The sequence below is a fragment of the Gallus gallus genome, chromosome 7, assembly GCF_016699485.2.
Source record: "Gallus gallus isolate bGalGal1 chromosome 7, bGalGal1.mat.broiler.GRCg7b, whole genome shotgun sequence".
Classification (NCBI taxonomy): Eukaryota; Metazoa; Chordata; class Aves; order Galliformes; family Phasianidae; genus Gallus; species Gallus gallus.
The window spans coordinates 22,929,898-22,948,912 of NC_052538.1; the positions used below are offsets into that span (position 1 = coordinate 22,929,898).

A 19,015-nucleotide genomic window follows, 5' to 3' on the forward strand; every position below is an offset into this window, starting at 1 on the left:
AGCGCCGCATATATGCAGAGATAGGGGCAGATCAGTCACACGAGTCGTAAAGGCACAGGGAGAGTAAAGTGAAGCAAAACTGCAATTCAAGCGGAAAAAAAAAAGAAGTCCATTAAAGCAAAAAAAAAAAAAAAAAGTGGCATTAACTCCGAAAATTATCTCTCAATACGCCACTGCTGCGCTCTCCATTCCACCCCGGCTTCTTCTAATAGCATAAAGCTGGAGTCAGCACCAGATTCCTTCGATCTGAATGCCCTCGGCTTCTTCCAGAGTGCAAAAGTCACCCCGCAGATGCTCACACGGTGCAGCTGAGCAGTGGTGCGCAGCCCCATTAGGCAAAGGAGGGACGGGAGTGGGGATGGCTGCAGCGTGGCCGCACAGAAGCAGCACCGAGCAAAGTTTCCTGTGCCGCCGTTTTTCCTCTCTCCCTCTGTCTGCCTCTCCCTCTCGCTCGGAGGGAGCCGAGGTGTTCGCTAAGCGACGGCATCCCCGTGAGAGCTGCCTCGCGCAATCAGCGCAGCAACAGGTCGGGAGCCTGTGGCGTCCCTTCGGGCGGCGTGCTCGAGGATGCTGCAGTCCTCCCCGGCACCCACTGCACGGAGGCAGAGGGGCCCCCAGCCGCAGGGTGGGCTCCGCTGTGAGCTGGACGTGGCCCCCACATCGTGGCCCCGCAGCCGCCCGCTTCCCACCACGCAGCACGTGGTGCTCGTTCGCCGCCTCCGCCCGGTATCTTCGGGGCATCCGTCACCCTACGCGCCGCTTCCAGTTCCCCACCAAACCCAAAGCGCCCCTTAGACCCCCCAGCTCGGCGCAGCCCCCACCCCTGGCCGCATCTCCCCTCAGTCTGCCCCGGGGGGGACTTCTCCGGAGGACCCCAACCTCTCCGTACCCTGCAGCCCGGCTCCCCTCGCCTTCGGACCGGGAGCTGCCCCCCACGAATCCCCTTTACGCCCCACCTCTGCGCTTCCCGTCCGAAAGGAAAAACTCCCCCAGGGAAAGCCGCAACCCCGAGCACCCTTTTCGCCCCGCCGCGGACACCCATCCTCTCCTCGCTCCCACCCGAACCTCACCCCTTTGGCCGCTCCTCCCCCAGGCGCCCCCCGTTCCCTGCCCTCCCGAGGGGGTCCCCTCTCTCCCCGGCTCCCGGCCGCTGCTCACCTGCGGGGCGCTCGGCGCTGGCTCCGTACTCGGCCGTGTCGCGGCGGCGGGCGCAGGTGCCCTGTCCCTGCACCAGGGCTTGCAGGGGCAGCTCGGCTCCGGGGTCGGGGTAGCAGCGCAAACCGGCGGCGCAGCGCGGGGTGTACACGCCGCACGCCTCGGCCTCCAGGCGGGCGCACACCGGACAGCAGCCGCAGCCCGGTTCCCGCACCAGCTCGGGGCAGGGCGGCCGGGCGGCCGGGGAGCAAGCGGCCAGGCGTTCCGCCGTGCAGGGCGGGCAGCGGAACAGCACCTCGGGCAGCGCCGGCCCCGCCAGCGCCAGCGCCGCCGCCAACGCCGCCAGCAGCAACCGCGGCCAAGCGGCCCGCGCCGCGCCGCCGCGACCGACCCCGCCGAGCGCCATGGCGGGACTGACGGGCGGCGGGGCCGGCAGGTGGACACGCCGCTCGGCCCCCCGGCGGCGCGGCGCGGCGCGGCGCGGCACGGCACGGCGCGGCACGGCGCGGCTCGGTGCGGAGCGGGGCCGGGCGCGCCGCCGCGGCGCCGCAGGGTCCTAGAGCCGCCCACCCGCGGTGGGGGTCGCGCGAGAGGCTGGGCGAAGGGGGGTCTGAGCAGGGGAGGCGGCGCGTGCGGGGGTACCCCGAGGGCGGACCCTGCCCCGGCGGGGAGGAATCCGCAAAGAGAGCCGGGAACGGGGCCGGGGGCGTCCCGGGGGCCGGGTCCCGCCGCGGGGGTTTGGGGACGGCCCTCCGCAGTGCTTTCGCGAGGAAGAGGGGACGCTTTCCAGGCTCGGGGTTTCGGTGCGAAGTCCCCATTTTAAGCCCCAGCACGCTCCTCTCCCCCTGCTCCGCTGTCACAGTTCACCCAGAGGTTTCAAAGCACGGGGGGTGTTACACTGATTCCGTACTTTAAAAGTTGAATAGCAAAGCCAAGGGGTCGCAACCGGACCGATGGGGCTGGGAACGTCTGCTCGTGTCGTCGTGGGATGACGTGGTTCAAGCCATGCTCTGAGTTTGAGCTCACTCCGCCAGGGGAATGTCGGTGCCGTGGCACTTAGGTTTGCCATTCTCTGCTGCAGGTTTTCTGCTCTTTGTGCTTTCCTTTGCAAATTAATGAAAAGGTGAAGTGCCCCCCGTGCAGCTCGACTCCCAGCACGGGGCCGTGGAGCTTCACAATGTGTTTGCGGGACCAATGGGTGCAGAAAGGGACGGGAAACCCCCACGATGCATCCCAGCACTAAGCACACCTTCCCACCCCGCTCCCCACATTTCCCCAAAGAATAACTCCATTCTTACAAGGGTTTCACCCATCAGAGTCCCTCTCCTTTTTAGAGGCTGACAAAAAAGAAGCAGCAGAAGCCCAGTGCACGCTCTGTGTTTGTTCCTGCTGCACATCCCATGGCAGGAATGGGGACACGGCAGCCCCTGTGAGCAGATGTTCCGTGCACAACGCGCTGAGTTATTCTCACCGCACGCTCACGATTTCTCAAGGCTCTCAGTACCTTTTTTTATGATCTGCTGTTGACTTCACTAATGACTCACATTTGGTTCCAATGAGATATTTTCATATGACTAATGAAGCTATATTTGGAGGCGTAAGAGGGTTTGGCTAATTATCTGTTGCAGGCGGTTAAATATTCCAAGCATCCAACGTTGGTTTTCTCCCCGTGGTGAGCGCCATGCCCTCACACTCTCGGTACACGGGCTGACATCTGCCTTTCTCCCTTTGTAAGCACAAGGGGCAGCCTGAACCTCATTGTAAAGCATTTTTTAGGTGGCCGATGGGGGTCGTTCCCCTAGGGGAGGGTTTCAGCCCGGTTCTTTGCCAGGCATTTGGTGCAACGCCATTGTGCCATGCCATTAATAACTCCTGGCAAGGGACAGGTTCCCGGTTAGCACCCAGTGTCACCGCTTGTTGCCCCAGCAGAGCTCTCTGCAGAGCCGCTCGGCCGCAGGAGAACAACAAAGAGGGTTTTACAGCTGTTGTGCTGAGGGGAGGCGAGGAGAAAGCAGCTCGAGTGCCCATGCCCGGCTATAATTTCTGCAGCGGGTCTCTGCTGACAGTTTTAGGATTAACAAGCGAGCTCTGTTCTCAGGCATTTACCCCTCTGAAGAAGCTGGCCTGTTTGTTCTCAAGGGTTTATTTTACCCTACAAAATATGGCATTGCCAAACAGATGTAGGCTTGTTCCTAGAAAGGCGACTTATAACTGCAGCCGCATTTCACAGAGGCTTTCGCCCTCGGGATTGTTTGTAAATGCGGCTGTATTCCTCCGACCCTTTTCAGGGCCGTTTTTTCCCACAGACGTGCTGGTCGGGTCTTTTATGGCTCTGTCCTTTGTCAAGGATGAATTAAGAAAAATAAACTCGCAAACACAAAGTGGAGGCCCAGCCCGGAGATCCTCCACTCCCAACCATTAAGGGGTATTTTACAGCGCTGGGTGGGGGGAAAAGAAAACAATGCATCCTCCCGCATTTTTCTTGCCCTCGGTCGTAGCTCCAGGGGTAAGGGAGAAAAATAAATAAATAAAAAAGAGGGAAGTGGAATAAAAGCGCCCTGGTATTTCTGCAGCCTCCCGTTGAAGAGGCTGACACAAAGCACTTCCCCTGCAAAGAGCCTCCTGCATCCCTGAGCTGCCCGGCAGTGATGAGGAAGGGAAGGCAGCGAGGAGGAAGGCTGTGAGGATGGGCCCTTGGAGCTTTTGCTTTCTTCCAGAGGTTTGGCCAACTCTGGCCATGAGCAATGGGGAGGAGGTCTGCAGAGCAGCTGTGCCCTAGGGATGACCACCGACCCTCATCCACTATGTGCCCCAGGGCCCGCTCCTTCCCCACACTGCTCTCCCCAGGTGCACAGTGCAGATGTCAGCAGAAGGGTCAATTATAGGCCACTCTCTTTACTTGGATCCTATCTGACACGTCTTTAGAGCAGCCCTAAACTCATTATCTGTGATCCCGACCCCGTCATTACGAATGCTTTGGAGTGGTCTGGGCTGGTTTGTCCAGATTTCTGCAGCACTGACTAGGGATCAGCAAAGCCAAAGCTGCCCATCAGTGTGGGGCATGGAGCCATGGTGGTGGCTCTGAGCTGTGATTGCATTCCCCAGCAGCCCAACCCCTTTGCTCATCCCTAGATATCCCTCCAAGATGCCTTCATTAATCTCAAAGGTAAGAAGCAGCCTGAGGCCCAGCAGCTGCCAGGAAGAGGTGATGCAGAAAGGATTCAATACTGACATGGGGCAGTCAGGCACCGTGACTCGGGCCATAGGGATGACAATACAAGAGCAGAAGGGATTTGTGTGCACAGCGTCTCTGACTTCAGCATGTACTGGGTTTATTGTTGATGCAAGGGGACCTGGTAAGGGCAAGGGAGATGAATCCTTTAGGAGCTGCTGGTGGTGTATAGGAGCCATCACATGGCCTACATCTACCAGCCACAGAGCTTCCCGACCTGCTCCTTGACCTTCACGGCCCAATCTGACAAATGGGGGGACCCGTAGGTCCCTCTGACATTGGTGCTGACAGGCTTCCCCCAGCATCTGGTACCCCTTGGGCAGGGCAGCAGGGTGAGAGCATTTCAAAGCACACGTCGATGCTCAAGAATTTTACAAGCAGGATCAGCCAACGTTTCCATTTGCTTGGTGTTTGCTGTTGGAAAAGCAATAACAACTTCGGAGATTCTGCTCAGGAGAGAAAACAGCCCTTTCCAAGGCACCGTGCTGAGATGCTGCTTTGTGTAACAACACTGTGGGAAGGAGGAGCTGGGATGGATGACATGAGCCCGTGGAAAGAGCTCTGATGGGAAGGGTGAAGGCAAAGGGAACAGCGGTGTTAAGTTTGTAGTGAGAAAGAGCTCCAGCTGCTGGTCCGTAGCTGCTAGAGGCAGAGCCTTCTGGGGGAAGTAACTACATTTGCCTCGTGGGACACATAAAACAAGCACTGGAAAAATACAAGGAACAGCCTTGTATTGGCAGGGCACCATTCAGATCATAACCCAAAGCACAGAGCTCTCCTAGGGCAAGGGAAATGCACCAAAAGGTACGCCTAACTCCATCTCTTCTGAATCCTCCCTTTAGAGTCAAACACAACAACCAGCTCTGGCTCTGTCTTTGGGTTGGACGAACCCAGCCTGCAGCCCCTCCTCATCACTTGCTATCACATGTTAGTTATTATCCAGAACTCTTCCTATCCTTTCATTTAAGATTCTGGTGTCTCACTCCACAGTAGAGCACAATTTTAGGTTTATAGCCCTGCGTTTATTTCCAAGGAAAATTTAATGGCCTGATGTACAAAGCTACTTAAGCCTTAAAATTAAGTCATCTCTGCTGCAGAATACAGCTTGCTAATTAACTCCACACAAAAACAGTGCAGCTGAGGTCTTAAAGGACGAGTGCCAACATAGACCCATGGAAGAGTAAAGGACCTTTGGGGAGGTACCAGGAGGGACCCAGAGCGTGGGTTTGCGTGGACATGGGAGCTGCCTGAGCCAAAATTCATCGTGTTGCCTTGAAAAGTGAGTGGACATTAAAAACGAGGCCGCTCCCACTCAAATAAACTAAATTTGGATTTTAAGCTCAGCCCCACTCTGCAAAGCAGCTCCATAAAAATGTCATTGCAGGACTTCCTGTTTATTGTCTCTCACGGGCTCCAAATGAGACCTGTTCCACTAAAAAAAGAGCTATCTGTAAGCACAGGTCCTCCTCCTTCACCCACAGCTCTAAAATGAAGGCTTCAAGTTAACCTCCCCAAAGGATTTGGACTCAATGATCCTTACAGGTCCCTTCCAATCAGGGGTATTCTGTGAAACCCCATGCAAGACTCTGACTTTTGAGATACGTGCCTGGCCAGAAGATGCAAACCCTCTGCTTGCCCTGTGCTTGATCCATCCTTCTCCAGTGCCCGTCTCTCCCGTGGGTCAGTCTGTCCCTGTGGGCACTCTGCTGTGGCCACACTGTGCTGTGGGAGCAGCCAAGAGCAAATGCAGCCCTTTTATAGCCCTCAAAGCCCGGTCCAGCCTGACCTTGAATGTCTCTAGTGATGGGGCATCCACCACCCCTCTGTGCAACCTGTTCCCATTCTTCACTACTCCAATTGTAAAATACTTGTTCCTTATATCCAGTTATCCAGTATTATCTTAGGCAATAGACAAGTTACTCACTTTTTACCTACCAGAACAGCTGTGAACCAGAGTAAGACTTTTTTACCTTCATTGCAGGCACTGGGATTTTTCAGAAAAGCCTCAAAGAGCCAGGAGATGCAACAAGCATCACCTGCAATTTAATTGCAGGTGAGAACACAATTTCCTTCAGCACCATCGACTCTCCCAGCCTGCAGCATGTACAGTCCAACACTGACCCTCCAAAGGAAGCAAACGGATAACAACTGCTGCTCCTCTGCTGCAGTCTTTTGAGAGTTAACAACACGTTAAATCACTTTGACGATGCATACACTAATTTGTCCTGATAAAAGACATTCCCACAACCAAAAAAAAAAAAGGGGGGGGGGGGGGGCGGGGAGGGAGGGAATGACTGGATAAATGAATCTCATCTGCTGGGAGCCCAGAACGATCCCAAACGACCATTCCTGACAATTGGCTGGGGTTGCCAGCATGGGCCTGATGCGAGCAGAGAAGGAGGGACTGCAGGAACGGGGATGCTCTCTTAGCTCGCTTGCCCTCTGCCGGATGCCAGAAGCTCGGCGAGCCCAGCCCGGTAAGCAGTGCTGCATTGCTGCAGGGCTGCATGCATTGGTAGCTGCAAGGTGAGGACGAAGGGAAAAACTAAGCACATAATGATACGGCAGAACGAGAAATTGCAGTGGGTATAGAAAGTGATGGAGGGTACGCTGGAAAAAGAACCTCGTGCTGCTTGTACTTGCTCGGCTTCTCAATGATACAAGTTTTTGTAGCTGAAATTCTAAAGATCTGGGAGTCTGTCTTCCTGAGTGCTGCTTTGTAGTGCCATGTGAACTCAGCAATGCCAGCAGAGAGAGGTTCCATGCAAATGGCACGACGGTGCAAAACCCCCCATGGATGCCAACCAGCCTCCTCCTGCATGATGCTCAGAAAGAGAGCAGGCTTCCAGCAGGCAGGGCTGTGTTCACACCAGAATAACCAGCGGGCACCAGACAGCAGGGGAAGCCCAGCACCAGTAAGGGGCCAGTGGAGCACCAAACCACTGTGGGTTTGACTGGACTGGACCTCTAAGTGCATGAAGCTGTGGGTAGATACAGCACGACAGGGAGAGATGGGAGGCAGCTCTCAGCAAGCTCATGGGGACATGATCAGTGCGTTTGGCTTTGCCCAGGTGCCTGTGCCATGCTGCACCATGCTCTGAGGACGTCCTTCTGCTGGGAGAGGCAAATGGAGGAGAAGCAGTGGCACAGTGGGAACATAATGCAGCTTTCAAACCCTTCCAGCCATTTAGCTACTGCAGAAACAACCCCGTCTCAATAGCTTTTGTGGGCCAGTCTCCTAATTTCGTGGGACAGGTCAGGGCACAGAGCTGTGCAGGAGCCAGTAAGGATTCCTGCTTGCACACGAGGTTTAAATGATGGCCTGTGGGAAAACATAGCTTCTCCTGACACAGCAGAACCAATGGTGGTGAGAAACACCTGGAAAGGCTTGATAGCAAGCTCACTGCCATCCACGTAGATCCTACTCTTGAACCAGCAACGTGGATGTCACAGCTGACCTGGGGCTGCCACTGTCAGCCCAGGGCCACACTGCACACTGAAACAGTAAAGTCACCATCCCTGCAGTAAGCTGTCTTCAGAAAAGTACAGCTCTGCTGGTGTAGCTGCACTGGGTACTTCAATGAGCACAACAAAAGCTGCTCAGAAATCACATCACCCCCCACCCCTGACCCACATAGCTCTGCGGGTAAAAGTCTGTAGCGCTGCCCTGGCCAGAGATATTAGACATAACAAATGTATTTTTAAAACAAGGGGGAGGAACATTTTCCAGGCCTAGGGGGTAGAGGATGTTGGCTTGAACTGCAGGAGAAAGTTCAAGGTCAAATCTTCCTGCATGCAAACTAGGCCCTGCGGCAATGCTTTGTGGCAGTGCCAAGTATCAGCCCCTATTCTAACATCTTCCACACCAGTATCGCTCTGCTTTGGGCACACTAATACTTCTAAAGAAATCAGGCTGTAAATAAGCTCTGCTTGTAGCTGACAAAGTCCTCAAGGCAACGGCAGTCTCTAAATAATGCCTGAAAACCATGTGACAGAAAGGCAGGAGGTGCTGCCATGTGTGTGAGTTGCCCCATGCTTCTCATTCAGGACCCCAACAGGAGGGGAGGGCTCCGTAATTCCTGATACCACCTCTCTTCCAAGACTAGGACAGATGGACAGACAGGTGGACAAGCAGATCGTGTGTCAGTAAAATGGATCACATTTAGAGTATTTCTGACTTCACCTTGGTCTTCCCACTGGGAAAGCCAACCAGAAAGAACCTAGACCTCTTTCAAAGTCTATCCAAAACCCCTTTCCCCAGCAGCGATTGCCCAAAGCCTTATTATTTTTAGCAATTGTCACAACCAACTAACGGGATGCTTTGTAAACTTGAGCTTCACTCAGTTGACAAAAACTAGGTCTAAAAACAGACTCTAGTCCTATCTGGGGCCTCACCACCAACAGCTGTAGTTTTACAAGCTGGTTTTCTTGGGTTTTAAGCATTTTGCTCTCTTCCTTGTCGTGAGAGAGGCATGAAGTTGACTGCAGGGAAGGGAGTAATGAAACCCACCAAGTTCACAACGTTTGCTTGATCTCACTCATCTCCCCCAGCCTGAGCCACACCGGGTCCTTCTGCAGAGCTAATTATTGCCCTTCTGTACAGAGGATTCATCGTTGTTCCCCCAAGCAAGTTGTTCCTTCACTTTTATTACAGTAAACTGTTTTCAGAAGAAATGTTGCATCAGGAAATTAACTATGCTACAGATGCTAAAAAATGTGCCCTGAATTGTTTATAGCTCTCAGCAGGATCATTTTTCTCCTCGATTCCTTCTCAGTCCCTCATCACCCTTAAAAGAGATTTAGGAGGAACATAGCAAAGACCCTCCAGCTTTGTCCTGAGGTCTGTACTTCAGCCAAATCCTCAATATTTGTCACATGCCTGCCTTTAAAGTCACTCAAGAGTTCACCCAACTATGTATGACTGCAAAGCAGCCTTCTTAACCACAGTCCTTAAGGTGCTCCTTGCATGGGGGTTCCACATGCTTCCCAAAGGCCTGGGCAACACAACAGCCCTGTGTCAGGGCTAAGCCTAGAGCAGACTCTGCAGGCCCAGCTGGAGGCTGCCCTCAGCACCACAGCCTGCCAGAATCAACACTTGTCCTGACCTTCAAATGCAAGCAAGAAACTCCCATAATGCAGACCTCGCCATGAACATCTGTGCTCATGCTGTGGCCAGGTGAAATCACTGTAACGGGCTGTTAATTGGCCTCTCGCTGAATCCAGGCCAGAGGCAGCAGTGCCAGGGGAACACCAGTTGTCCTCGTTGGCATCGCTCCCCAGTTGAGCAGCCCCACTCTTGTAGACCACCTGGGGTTGCAATGGGTCACCACTAGGCTCCACGAGGTCACCCTATCTTCAGTGTGTCCTTCACCTCAGGTCTCTGCTTGGAGGAGAAATGACAGCCTGAGCCACCCTGTCCCTCACGTAGGGCCCACTTCTTTCCACTGGGCTGCCCGCAGTGACCCTCTTAGCTGGCTGCAGGGAAAAGATCCATTCCCCCACGCCTTACCCTGCCCCACAGATACAGATGTCCTTCTGCTGGTGCCCAGTGGTTAGACAACTTCACCCAGTGCCAGGTCCTCCTCTGCTGCCTGGCTGTACTCTGGGACGTGTTGGCTTTGCGTCCAGATTTTTAAAATATTTTGCTTTGTGGTTTTTCATGCAGTGCTCAAAATATTTTGCAAAAGGCACCTTATAAATTGACTCAACAAATACATATAAAACACCAAGTTTAATCCTTCCTTTCATATTCTTTCTCTTATTACTAAAATGTCCCCAGCATACCGGCCTCTTCTCCACCTTGTGTCTTGGCCAGTTCAGTCCAGTCCAACTTAAAATACTTTTGGCTTCTACAGGAAGAGCAGAGAGAGATTATTTTATTTCAAGGAAGCTTGTTTTGGACTAAAATCAGGGCTTGTAAATGACTAAAGCAAGGAACGGCTGTAAGGACTATCATATCAGGTGCACTAAAGAACAAAAATATGGTGGGGTTTCGTGGCTCTAATATTGTGCTAAAAGGCCTCCTCTTACCAGCTCTTCCTCACTGGGCCAACCTGAATGGAAAAAAAGGACATTTAAAAAAGAAGACAAGAGAAAAGAACAATAGAAAGGCTAAAGGAGAGCCAGACACGGGCTGAGCAGCGTGGGTGCAGTCCCAGGAACAGCCTCAGGGACTTTCCCACACCAATAGCGGGACGGCCTCCCTTCTACGAGTCAAAAAACTGCAAGACTGCGTTGAATTACTCCTAAAAGCTAGGTTCAGCTCCTCAAAAACCAGACCAAGTAGGCACTAGTTTTTAATTAACTTCAGAGGAAGAGCCATCAAACTTGCACTGGTTTTCTCACTGCCATGGCGTTTGTATCTTATCCAGCACCAGAGATGCTCAGCCCTCCAACAACACTTGGTCTGTGCTCCTCAGCCCCCACTACCCACCCTCTCCTTGCAGCCCAGCTCTGCTCAGCACTGATGGGCCATCTTCAGGCCCTCTGTGCACTAAAGAACTACTGGGACAAGCCAACAAAGAAAAGTGGCACAGGTCAAATCACAGCAGTGGAAGTTCAGCCTGCGCTGGCTCATGTTTTGCACCCCATGGTTTTCCTCCAGCAGCTGAGAGGTGAGGAGAGTACTGGAAAACATTTTATACATCACTGGGTAATAGCTGAGCATTCAGGATCCTCCCTGTGACCAGATGACAAAGCCTTATCTGAAAAGAGAGACTCATGCTTTGGTACCTCCATCACAGTCATAGGGTACAGTGAGAGATTCCTGCCATCCAGAAGAAGCAAGGGGACATTTACATCTGACAGGGATCAGAGCAGCACCTTGGTGATAAGCCCCAGGAGATCATATCCATGCTCTTTAAACAGCACAAATCTCACATCAGGGTCTCATCAGCCAAGAGGTCTGTGACCAAGAGCAGCTGAGTGAGCACACTAGCCCAGATTTTGTTCCTGAAGTGCTAGGCCTGCAGCCCAGCTTTTTAAAAAGGATTCCTTTAGGATCACAATGTTCTGGGCAAGAGACCTTTGGGACCTCTTGGGTAAATGTGGGCATTTTTTGTATTCATTACCACTCTCTGGCTGCATTAATACCTTAGCTATTTCATCACAGGCCTCTCATGCCTGCTAATATGTCTTTTGGATTCATTTCAGCCCGCAAGCCTCCCAGTTCCACAGTTTTGCTGAGCAGCTTTGTCCTTTTTCAGAAGGAGCTGAGTGCTGTGGTCTGGAGGTTAAAGCCCTGGAGATCTGTGCATGGGACTGCTGGCCTCCATCCCTGGCTCACTGCAGCCCAGGCACCCCTTTCACCCTTTCTATCCCTCTAAGCCTGATGGAGCAAACCCGTCTGCAGCAGCGTGCCCTGGCCCATGGTATTTGTGGAACAAGAAATTACATACGCATGGATGTTTTTGTGTGCATCTGACATCGGTTCCTCATTGACAGCCCAAAACATCACAGCTGTGAGACCAAAATCAATGCTTGCTCAACTAGCCCTGTTGAAGACTTATGAAACTTCAGTGCAAGATCCTAAAGGAAGAGAGATTAAGTTGCTTTGTCCATTAGAAAACAAGGGATAAATCCTGCTTTTGACACATCCCTAGCCATTTAAAGATGACCATAGTTTCCAATGGAGGTTTGTTCTCAAGGTCTGGAAGAGGGAAAGATATGACAGTAGGATTAGTTTGCTCAGCAGGTCAGAGAGCCTGCAAGAAGAGCCAGCAACAGTGAATTCAAACCCATGTGCCCAGGGAGAAACCCAAGAAGTGGTTCCAGCAATGCCCTTTGATGGGCAGTATTTTCTGTGGAGGAAGATGCATGGAGCAGATGAGGAGCAGAAACCAGTCCCTGCTCCATGTGCTCCTGGCAGCTTCCCTGCCTGCTTCCCATCTCCTTTCCCCCAGAGATGTGGAAGGGATGTGGGGCCCGTGCGCAAACTGGGATCAAATGCTGTGCCAAGGAATCCCACTGGGTCCCAAACCCCAAGACTTGTTCACAGGAGCTGATAGCTGAAGGAGTCTGGCCATCTTCACTGTGGCATCATCACCAGGCTGTTTGAATGGGACTTACTTACAAGGCAGCTAGCTTTGGTACGACCAAAGCATGGGGTTTTCATTCTCTTCTGAGGCTTTTTACAATGGCTTGGTGAAAAAGCAGCCAAGCTGGCTGGGGAAAAAAATGGTATTAAAATACTGTTGCTCTTCCCTGCTTTAAAAAAATAAAATAGAAGTCGTTTTCATTGACCTCCTTTTAGTATGTTTCTCAGGTTTAGGATGAAGAAACAAAACTTCCACAGTTTTCAAAGGCCCATAAATTTCTCTGACAAAAAAATAACCTTGGGGGTTTATTTTGTCATTTTCCCATGAAAAATCTAGGAAAAAATTCATCAGAGAGACATCCCCTGTTGAAACGCTCAGTTTCACAAAAAGGACTGGTTTTCATCTCGCATAAACAATTCCTGTGAGAAATTTAGAGGCGCGTCAGATGAGATATGGGTTCATATGGGTTTGGTTCCACAGGAGCCAGTGAATATAAAATTCCTGCCCTGTCAGTCTTTCTGAAACTGTCAGGAAGGGAACCTGCATCGTCTAACCAGGTAACTAAACAGTATTGGCACGTCTTTGCACTTTTCATCATAGCCAGGGATTTGCTATTGCTCTTGAAGCCTCAGTTTGCAGTCTTCAACAGTTTAACAATTTCCCCATGCCTTCAGCTCACTAATTGCATCAGTGAAAGGAATGCATTTGATTTATATCTCCGTCAAATGAGTGACACTCTTTAATAGGAACAGTATATTCAACAATAAGAGAAATGTCACAATGCTTTCCAGAATGACAATAAACCTTTAGAATTTTTAAAGCAGAAATAGATACATTAATTCAGACTGCTCCTCCTGGTACCTAGTCTGAAGCTGATGCTTTCCAAAATCTACTTCAGAAATGGAATTTGGTGAGGAAATAAAAGACACAAACTTGTCACTTATTTTCCTGTTGCTCCAGACTGGATCTCAAACCACCTTCTCTAACACAGATGGATCCTCTGCAAACCCAAACTGCACAAAGATAAATCCTCAAAGCAAACAATCCTCCTTGGTCCTTCCTCCCTCAGCTCCCTTCAAGGGGCCAAGTACAGGTCTCTCCTCATTGAGCTGCAGATGAGGACTTCAAGAAACTTTGGGAATGAAGGCAAGGAAGAAGGAACTGGAAAGGGAAATACCACTTCCATGGGCTATGAACTATCTGACCATGCTTTTACCTGTCAGTAAGCTCACAAGATGCCCAGATCTTGCCTTTCTTTCTAGATGTCACTGTGCAGGTCTGGTCACCGCAAGTATTTGCACACTGGTGGCTCTAGAAGCGTAATCCTTTTGTGCTCAGAGGCAAAGCCAACTAGCTGAGTCAGCACCATGCTTTGGCCCAGCCAGGAACAGGGACAGAAGAGCCTTTCGGGAGCCTTTCATTTGTTCAGGAGACCAAACAGTCAGTGTTTCCTTCACCTCACCTGAGCTACTGCTTAGCTTGTGGCTGTGGGCAACTTGAGGTGACCGAGATCTTGGCCTCAGAATGAACCAATCACCTACAATTCAGTGCACGACTCTGCTTCTGGACCAGGCTCCTGCACAATGCAGCCTGCAGGCCAGATGTTTCTCTCCCTGTGCCTAACCCCTCGGCTCAGAAATCAGCCAGAAGAGACCAAAACGATCACTCAGTCTGAACTCTTGCACTGAACAGACCGCAGAGCCCGCCTCAGTAATTCTTGCATGGATACACTGCAGTCCTCCAGAGCCACTGGGAACACAGGGCTGGAAACAATAGCTTTGAAAGAGCAAATCAAACTTGGGGAAAGAAAAAGAAAAGGAGGGAAGAGGGCAATAAAAGTCGCAATGAGTCAAAGAGATAATTACGTGTGATAGCAGGGCTTCTTTGGCTGGGGACCAGCAAGAGATGCTGCCCACATCCAACCCCTTGGGACAAGCATGACAGAGCATTTTGTGCTGCAGAGAATTAGAGATCTGCCAAGAGGAGAAAGGTGAGGGGGAAGGCAGCAGTCTGAGATGGAGCTGCGCTTAACTCAGACACACACAAGTCATTAAGCTAATTGTTTCTTGGCTAATTACGCACACACAGTCATATCCTGCAAGGAAAACAGCCCGAGAAGCAGCCTCATGGAATGGGCACTGAACAAATACATTAGGCAGGGGAACAGTAATCCGTTTTTCATGCCAGCAGGGTGTGAGGCATTTCTCATCCCCAGGACTGCAGCCATTCAGTCATGCTCAGCCCACGGGAATCCCACAAAAGCAAGAAGATGCAAGAAGCTACAGGTCCCTCCAACACTGCTTCACACATAAAGACTCAGGGCAGAGAGGAAGAGATCTGGCTGATGATACGTGCATGCTGTTAAACATACCTCCCGAAGAACTGTGAGCCACAGGTTTAGATGTAGTAATAAAACCCTGAATTGAGAGCAGAGGAAGGAGGCCAATACTTCTGGGTATTGTTCACAACTCTGCCCGTGTTTGCACAATGATTCAACCCAACATTATTGGGTCTTTTAGAAAGAGGCCATGAGTCACCCACAGAATTGGTTCCTTTCCTCTCTGGACAACCCACAGCCAGGAGGGTGAACACACGGAATGGCATTTTTCTTGGTGAAACCTTACAGCCTCACAGGTTCCCTATGGTATCTGACAACAGGTGTCCGTAAGTCCTGGACTCCTCCAATCAAGAATGGAGCATGCACAACCTGCTCCCCTCAGAGCTCTGTGCTGTCCTTCAAAGTCAAAGCCAGAAGGACTTTAGGAGGACAGTCTGCTTTCATGTCTCCTACCAATGTCAGCTCTACCAGAGCCACTTCTCACAAGTGCTCTGACCCCAACTCGAAGTAAGGCCAACCAGCCCCTAACTCATATCTCTCTTGCTGCAGTTTGGAATATCACTGCTTGTCACATCTGCCATGGAACAGGGAATTGATGAGACTATCTCCTTAGAGCAACTTCTTGCATACTAAAGAAAATAAAGTCAAAAAGCATTTACATGTCCAGATCCTTTGGATTTTTTCTTATAGGTCATGTTTCTGAGACTGCTGCCTTTGTGTTGTAGACACAGCTAGCCTCCAGCCACACAGATCCCAGAGCTGCCAACCTCATGAAGACTTCTGGGAAAAGTTATAAGCATGTGCCTCCACAGGATTCCTCCACGGAGAGAAGACGACAGAGGAAAGGCAAGCAAAGCAGAAACAGCTTATGAGCCACTCTTAACACCAGCATTCCCTTGGGCCCCTTCCCCTCACATCTCCCATAAACTCGAGCACGAAGACGCATAAAAAAACAATTCCTCAATTCAGCTGTTGATAGCTGTGGTACTTCTGGCTGTGCCAACAGCGTTGCACGCCTCAGCTCTTCCCCAGGGCTAGCAGCATAAAAGAGTGGAAAACCTAACTCACGAGACGTTATTGTTATTGTTTTCCAACAGCACTGTGCCAAAACCCCTCAGCCCAGAGGAAAGCCTTCTGTGCCACGAACAAGGCAAGCACAGCCCTTGCCTCCAACTGCTGACAGGCAAACGAGGAGGAGAGGCTCATGGACAAATGCTTTCCTCAATTCCCAGAAAAATTAGGACCAGGTTTCTCTTGGCTGTTAGCCCGCGTATGGATGCCCTCTGCTCTGCAAATCTCTTAGCTGTGTCACCCCATACTCTTCCTGGCCCTGCTCTAGGAGCAATGCCCTGCCATCTTTCCCTGCTTGCCCCATCCCACAGAGCACGTGCAACCTCCTTAAGCATGACAAAAGCCCTCCTCAGACATCTCTTCAAACCCAGTCCCACATTCTCCCCACATCCTTCCCCTCCCCAGAAACCTGTGCATTGCAGGGCTGAGAAATTCCAGTCAAACAAGAGGTGCTTTAGGAGAGCAGGGCTTTCAGTAGAAAGGGCCTGGCCATTTTGATCAGCATCGCCTGCCAGCCAACAGCACAGACCCTGAACACGCAAGGAATTTTGACCTCATATAGTGAAATTTTCTAGAACTTTAAACCTTTGTTGCTGTTGTTATCACCACTGTTTTTTTGTTTTGGCTCTCTCTTGCTTTTCAGTTTTCCACTTGGCAACCGTGTTGAAATGATGCAAGGAAGTAGCCACTGCTTAACTGCAAGTTGTTAATTAGATGCCAGGGAGTGCATGCGTGACTGCATGCAGTGCAAGGGGGTCTGTCCTCCACTTTACAAAATCAGCAGACCAGCTTGGTGTTGCTTTCCTGCCCAGAAGTATAACTTAGTGGCAAGTCTCCATTTGCTCCAGAACCAACTCCTATAAGAGAAGGTACTCGTACAGCCTACGGGGAAAGAAAAAAGAAGCCCTTGGTGACCAAGGGCTGATACTTCAGCTGTCGAAACTCTTTCCTAAGAGTCTCAATCTCTGTTAAAACAAATGCTAATTGATCTTCACTAGAAACAGTCTGACTGAAGACATTCTGCTGTAAAATACCAGTCTGGTGAAATTGAGAAAGACTCCAGGCGCTCAGGGCTGCCCAGCTCTCCAGGTTTTCCCAAGACTTACTGCCACCCCAGCGGGAGCTGACACCCCTCTAAGACAGCGTGTCTGGCCACACGCGTCCTCCCAGACTGCTGCCGTGCAATTGAAAGTAGGTTTGCACAAGCCACGGCTGAAGGCACTGCGGTTTTTGGTGTTGTACGTACACTTTGCCCTAGACATGTCTCTGCTCCCAGGATCTCATAGTTTAAATACTCGAAGACCAGCAAACATCCCGGGGGGAATCTGTTCCAGTGGGTAATTACCCTCATTGTTAAAAATTAACAAGAAAACAATAATCACAGGCAGCCGAGCCTTTCGTGCCTTTTATAGCAACATTCCCACAGCTCTGCGAGAGACGTTGTTTGGGATTCACAAATAAATTTTCACCCCAATTCAGGATAAATCCTTAGTTCACTATTTCAGATGTTTTCCCAAGAGGGAATGGCCACTTCTCATGTGGCTCTAGCTATGGTATATCTTGCTGGCACGCATGTCCAAAGTGGCAGAGTTGCCCCACACCATGCTTGCACACCCAGAGCTGCTGCAGAACTCATTTTCTGCAGGGTTAACTGACAGAGTTGACCAGCCTTGGCACCACCAGAGGCTTGGGAGCCTTTCATTGTGCCCTTCCCTCCAGGCTCACTGGAGACAGGTGGCCTAGGGCAAATCACAGAATCATTAAGGTTGGAAAGACCACTAAGATCATCTAGTCCAGTCATCCACCCGTCACCACAGTGCCCACCAAACCATATCCCTCTGTGCCACTCCTGCATGTTTCTTGAACACCTCCAGCGATATGACTCCACCATTTCCCTGGGCAGCCTGTTCCAATTCCTCAACACTGTGAGAAGGAATTTTTCCTAATATCCAAACCAAACCTCCTGTGGTGGAACTTAAAGCTGCTACCTCTTGTCTTATCCTTGCAAAGAGAGCCTTGCAAGTGTATATGAGGGAAAACTTGAAGCTAGTTCATTTTTAAGGGGGTAGGAGTTGGCAGCCATAAGATGTACTTCAGTTGAGCAGAAAAACTACTCCAGACCCTGCAAGCCAACTTGCTAACCTAACAGAACAATGGCAAAGGTCTGACAAAAAGGGTGGAAGAAGCCTGGCCAGCTGCGATGATGAGTAGCCCACAAAACCAGAAGACCATGCTTGGTTTGGACTACACCCCGAGTGGTCTTGGGACTGTTGTTTGCAAACATACCCACACATATCAGCCTGGGGATGTCAGCTCTGCAAATCACATGTTCCACACCATTAGAGCCCTTTCCCTGCTCGAGGAACATGGTTTGGGGCAACAGCAAGGAGCAGTTCACCCTGCTCTCTGCATGCAAAGCTCCTCATGCAGCTTCCTGGAATCCAGAACTCCAACCTCAGCCCCCTCCACCTCTCTACCACCCATAAAAATCCATAGTTCTGTGTACCTGTAAGCGATAGCCAAAAGCAACAGCGTGGGCTTGAATATTGCATGGAAAATCTGCGGTGGGTCCTGTAGATGTTGCAACTGATCACCACCACTGTACAGCCTGATGGAAAAAAAAGAGCCATATGATGCAAACCATCTTATAGGCCCTGTCGAGATGAACAGGAACAGCCAGTGCTCAGTCCTTGCCCTGAGAATCAGAAATTCTCAGTAGTCCAGACTGAAAAACATCCCTAGGGAATCTGTCCCACTGGTTAATCACCATCGCCCTTAAAAATTAATAACAAAACAATAATAGTAGACAGCTGTGCTTTTCATGCCTTTTATAGCAAAGTTCCCAGAACAGGACATTGTTTTGTGCTCACAAACACTTTTTGGGCCACGTTTGTGCCTTCATCTTTTTTTCCATGGCCTACCACTCACCTGCTGGACACCGCCCACCAGAAGGCAGCCAGCACGGCACTTCCACTGCAATAAAATCAACCAGCCAGCAGAAAAGCATACGCACACAGAGCAAGATTGGTCCTAGCCTGGGTGAAGCTTAGCATTCCTTCACATTCTGGGTTGTGGAAAGAGTTGTTCAAACCGGGCTCATAGCAACCTATTAGACACTGCACTCTGAGTTATGTAAAATATTTTCCCTGCTTTGGTAGTTTGCAAACTCTGTTTTATAAGACA

General features: G+C 51.0%; 1 protein-coding gene across 5 annotated transcripts in view; it reads right to left on the bottom strand.

The window, feature by feature from the left end:
- The window catches only part of IGFBP2 (insulin like growth factor binding protein 2), a 72,488-nt gene that overhangs the window by 50,662 nt on the left and 2,811 nt on the right, over window positions 1-19,015 (bottom strand). Inside the window, exon 2 of one of the 5 annotated variants that reach the window (XM_025152151.2) lies at window positions 18,339-18,440. The exons of 2 other annotated variants lie outside the window; for them this stretch is intronic. In XM_025152151.2, the coding sequence (XP_025007919.1) occupies window positions 18,339-18,440 (102 nt within the window). Of the gene's footprint in view, window positions 1-956; window positions 1,041-1,158; window positions 1,592-18,338; window positions 18,441-19,015 lie in introns of those variants that run through there. 2 more of the 5 variants (XM_046943498.1, NM_205359.2) reach the window with 2 other exon arrangements.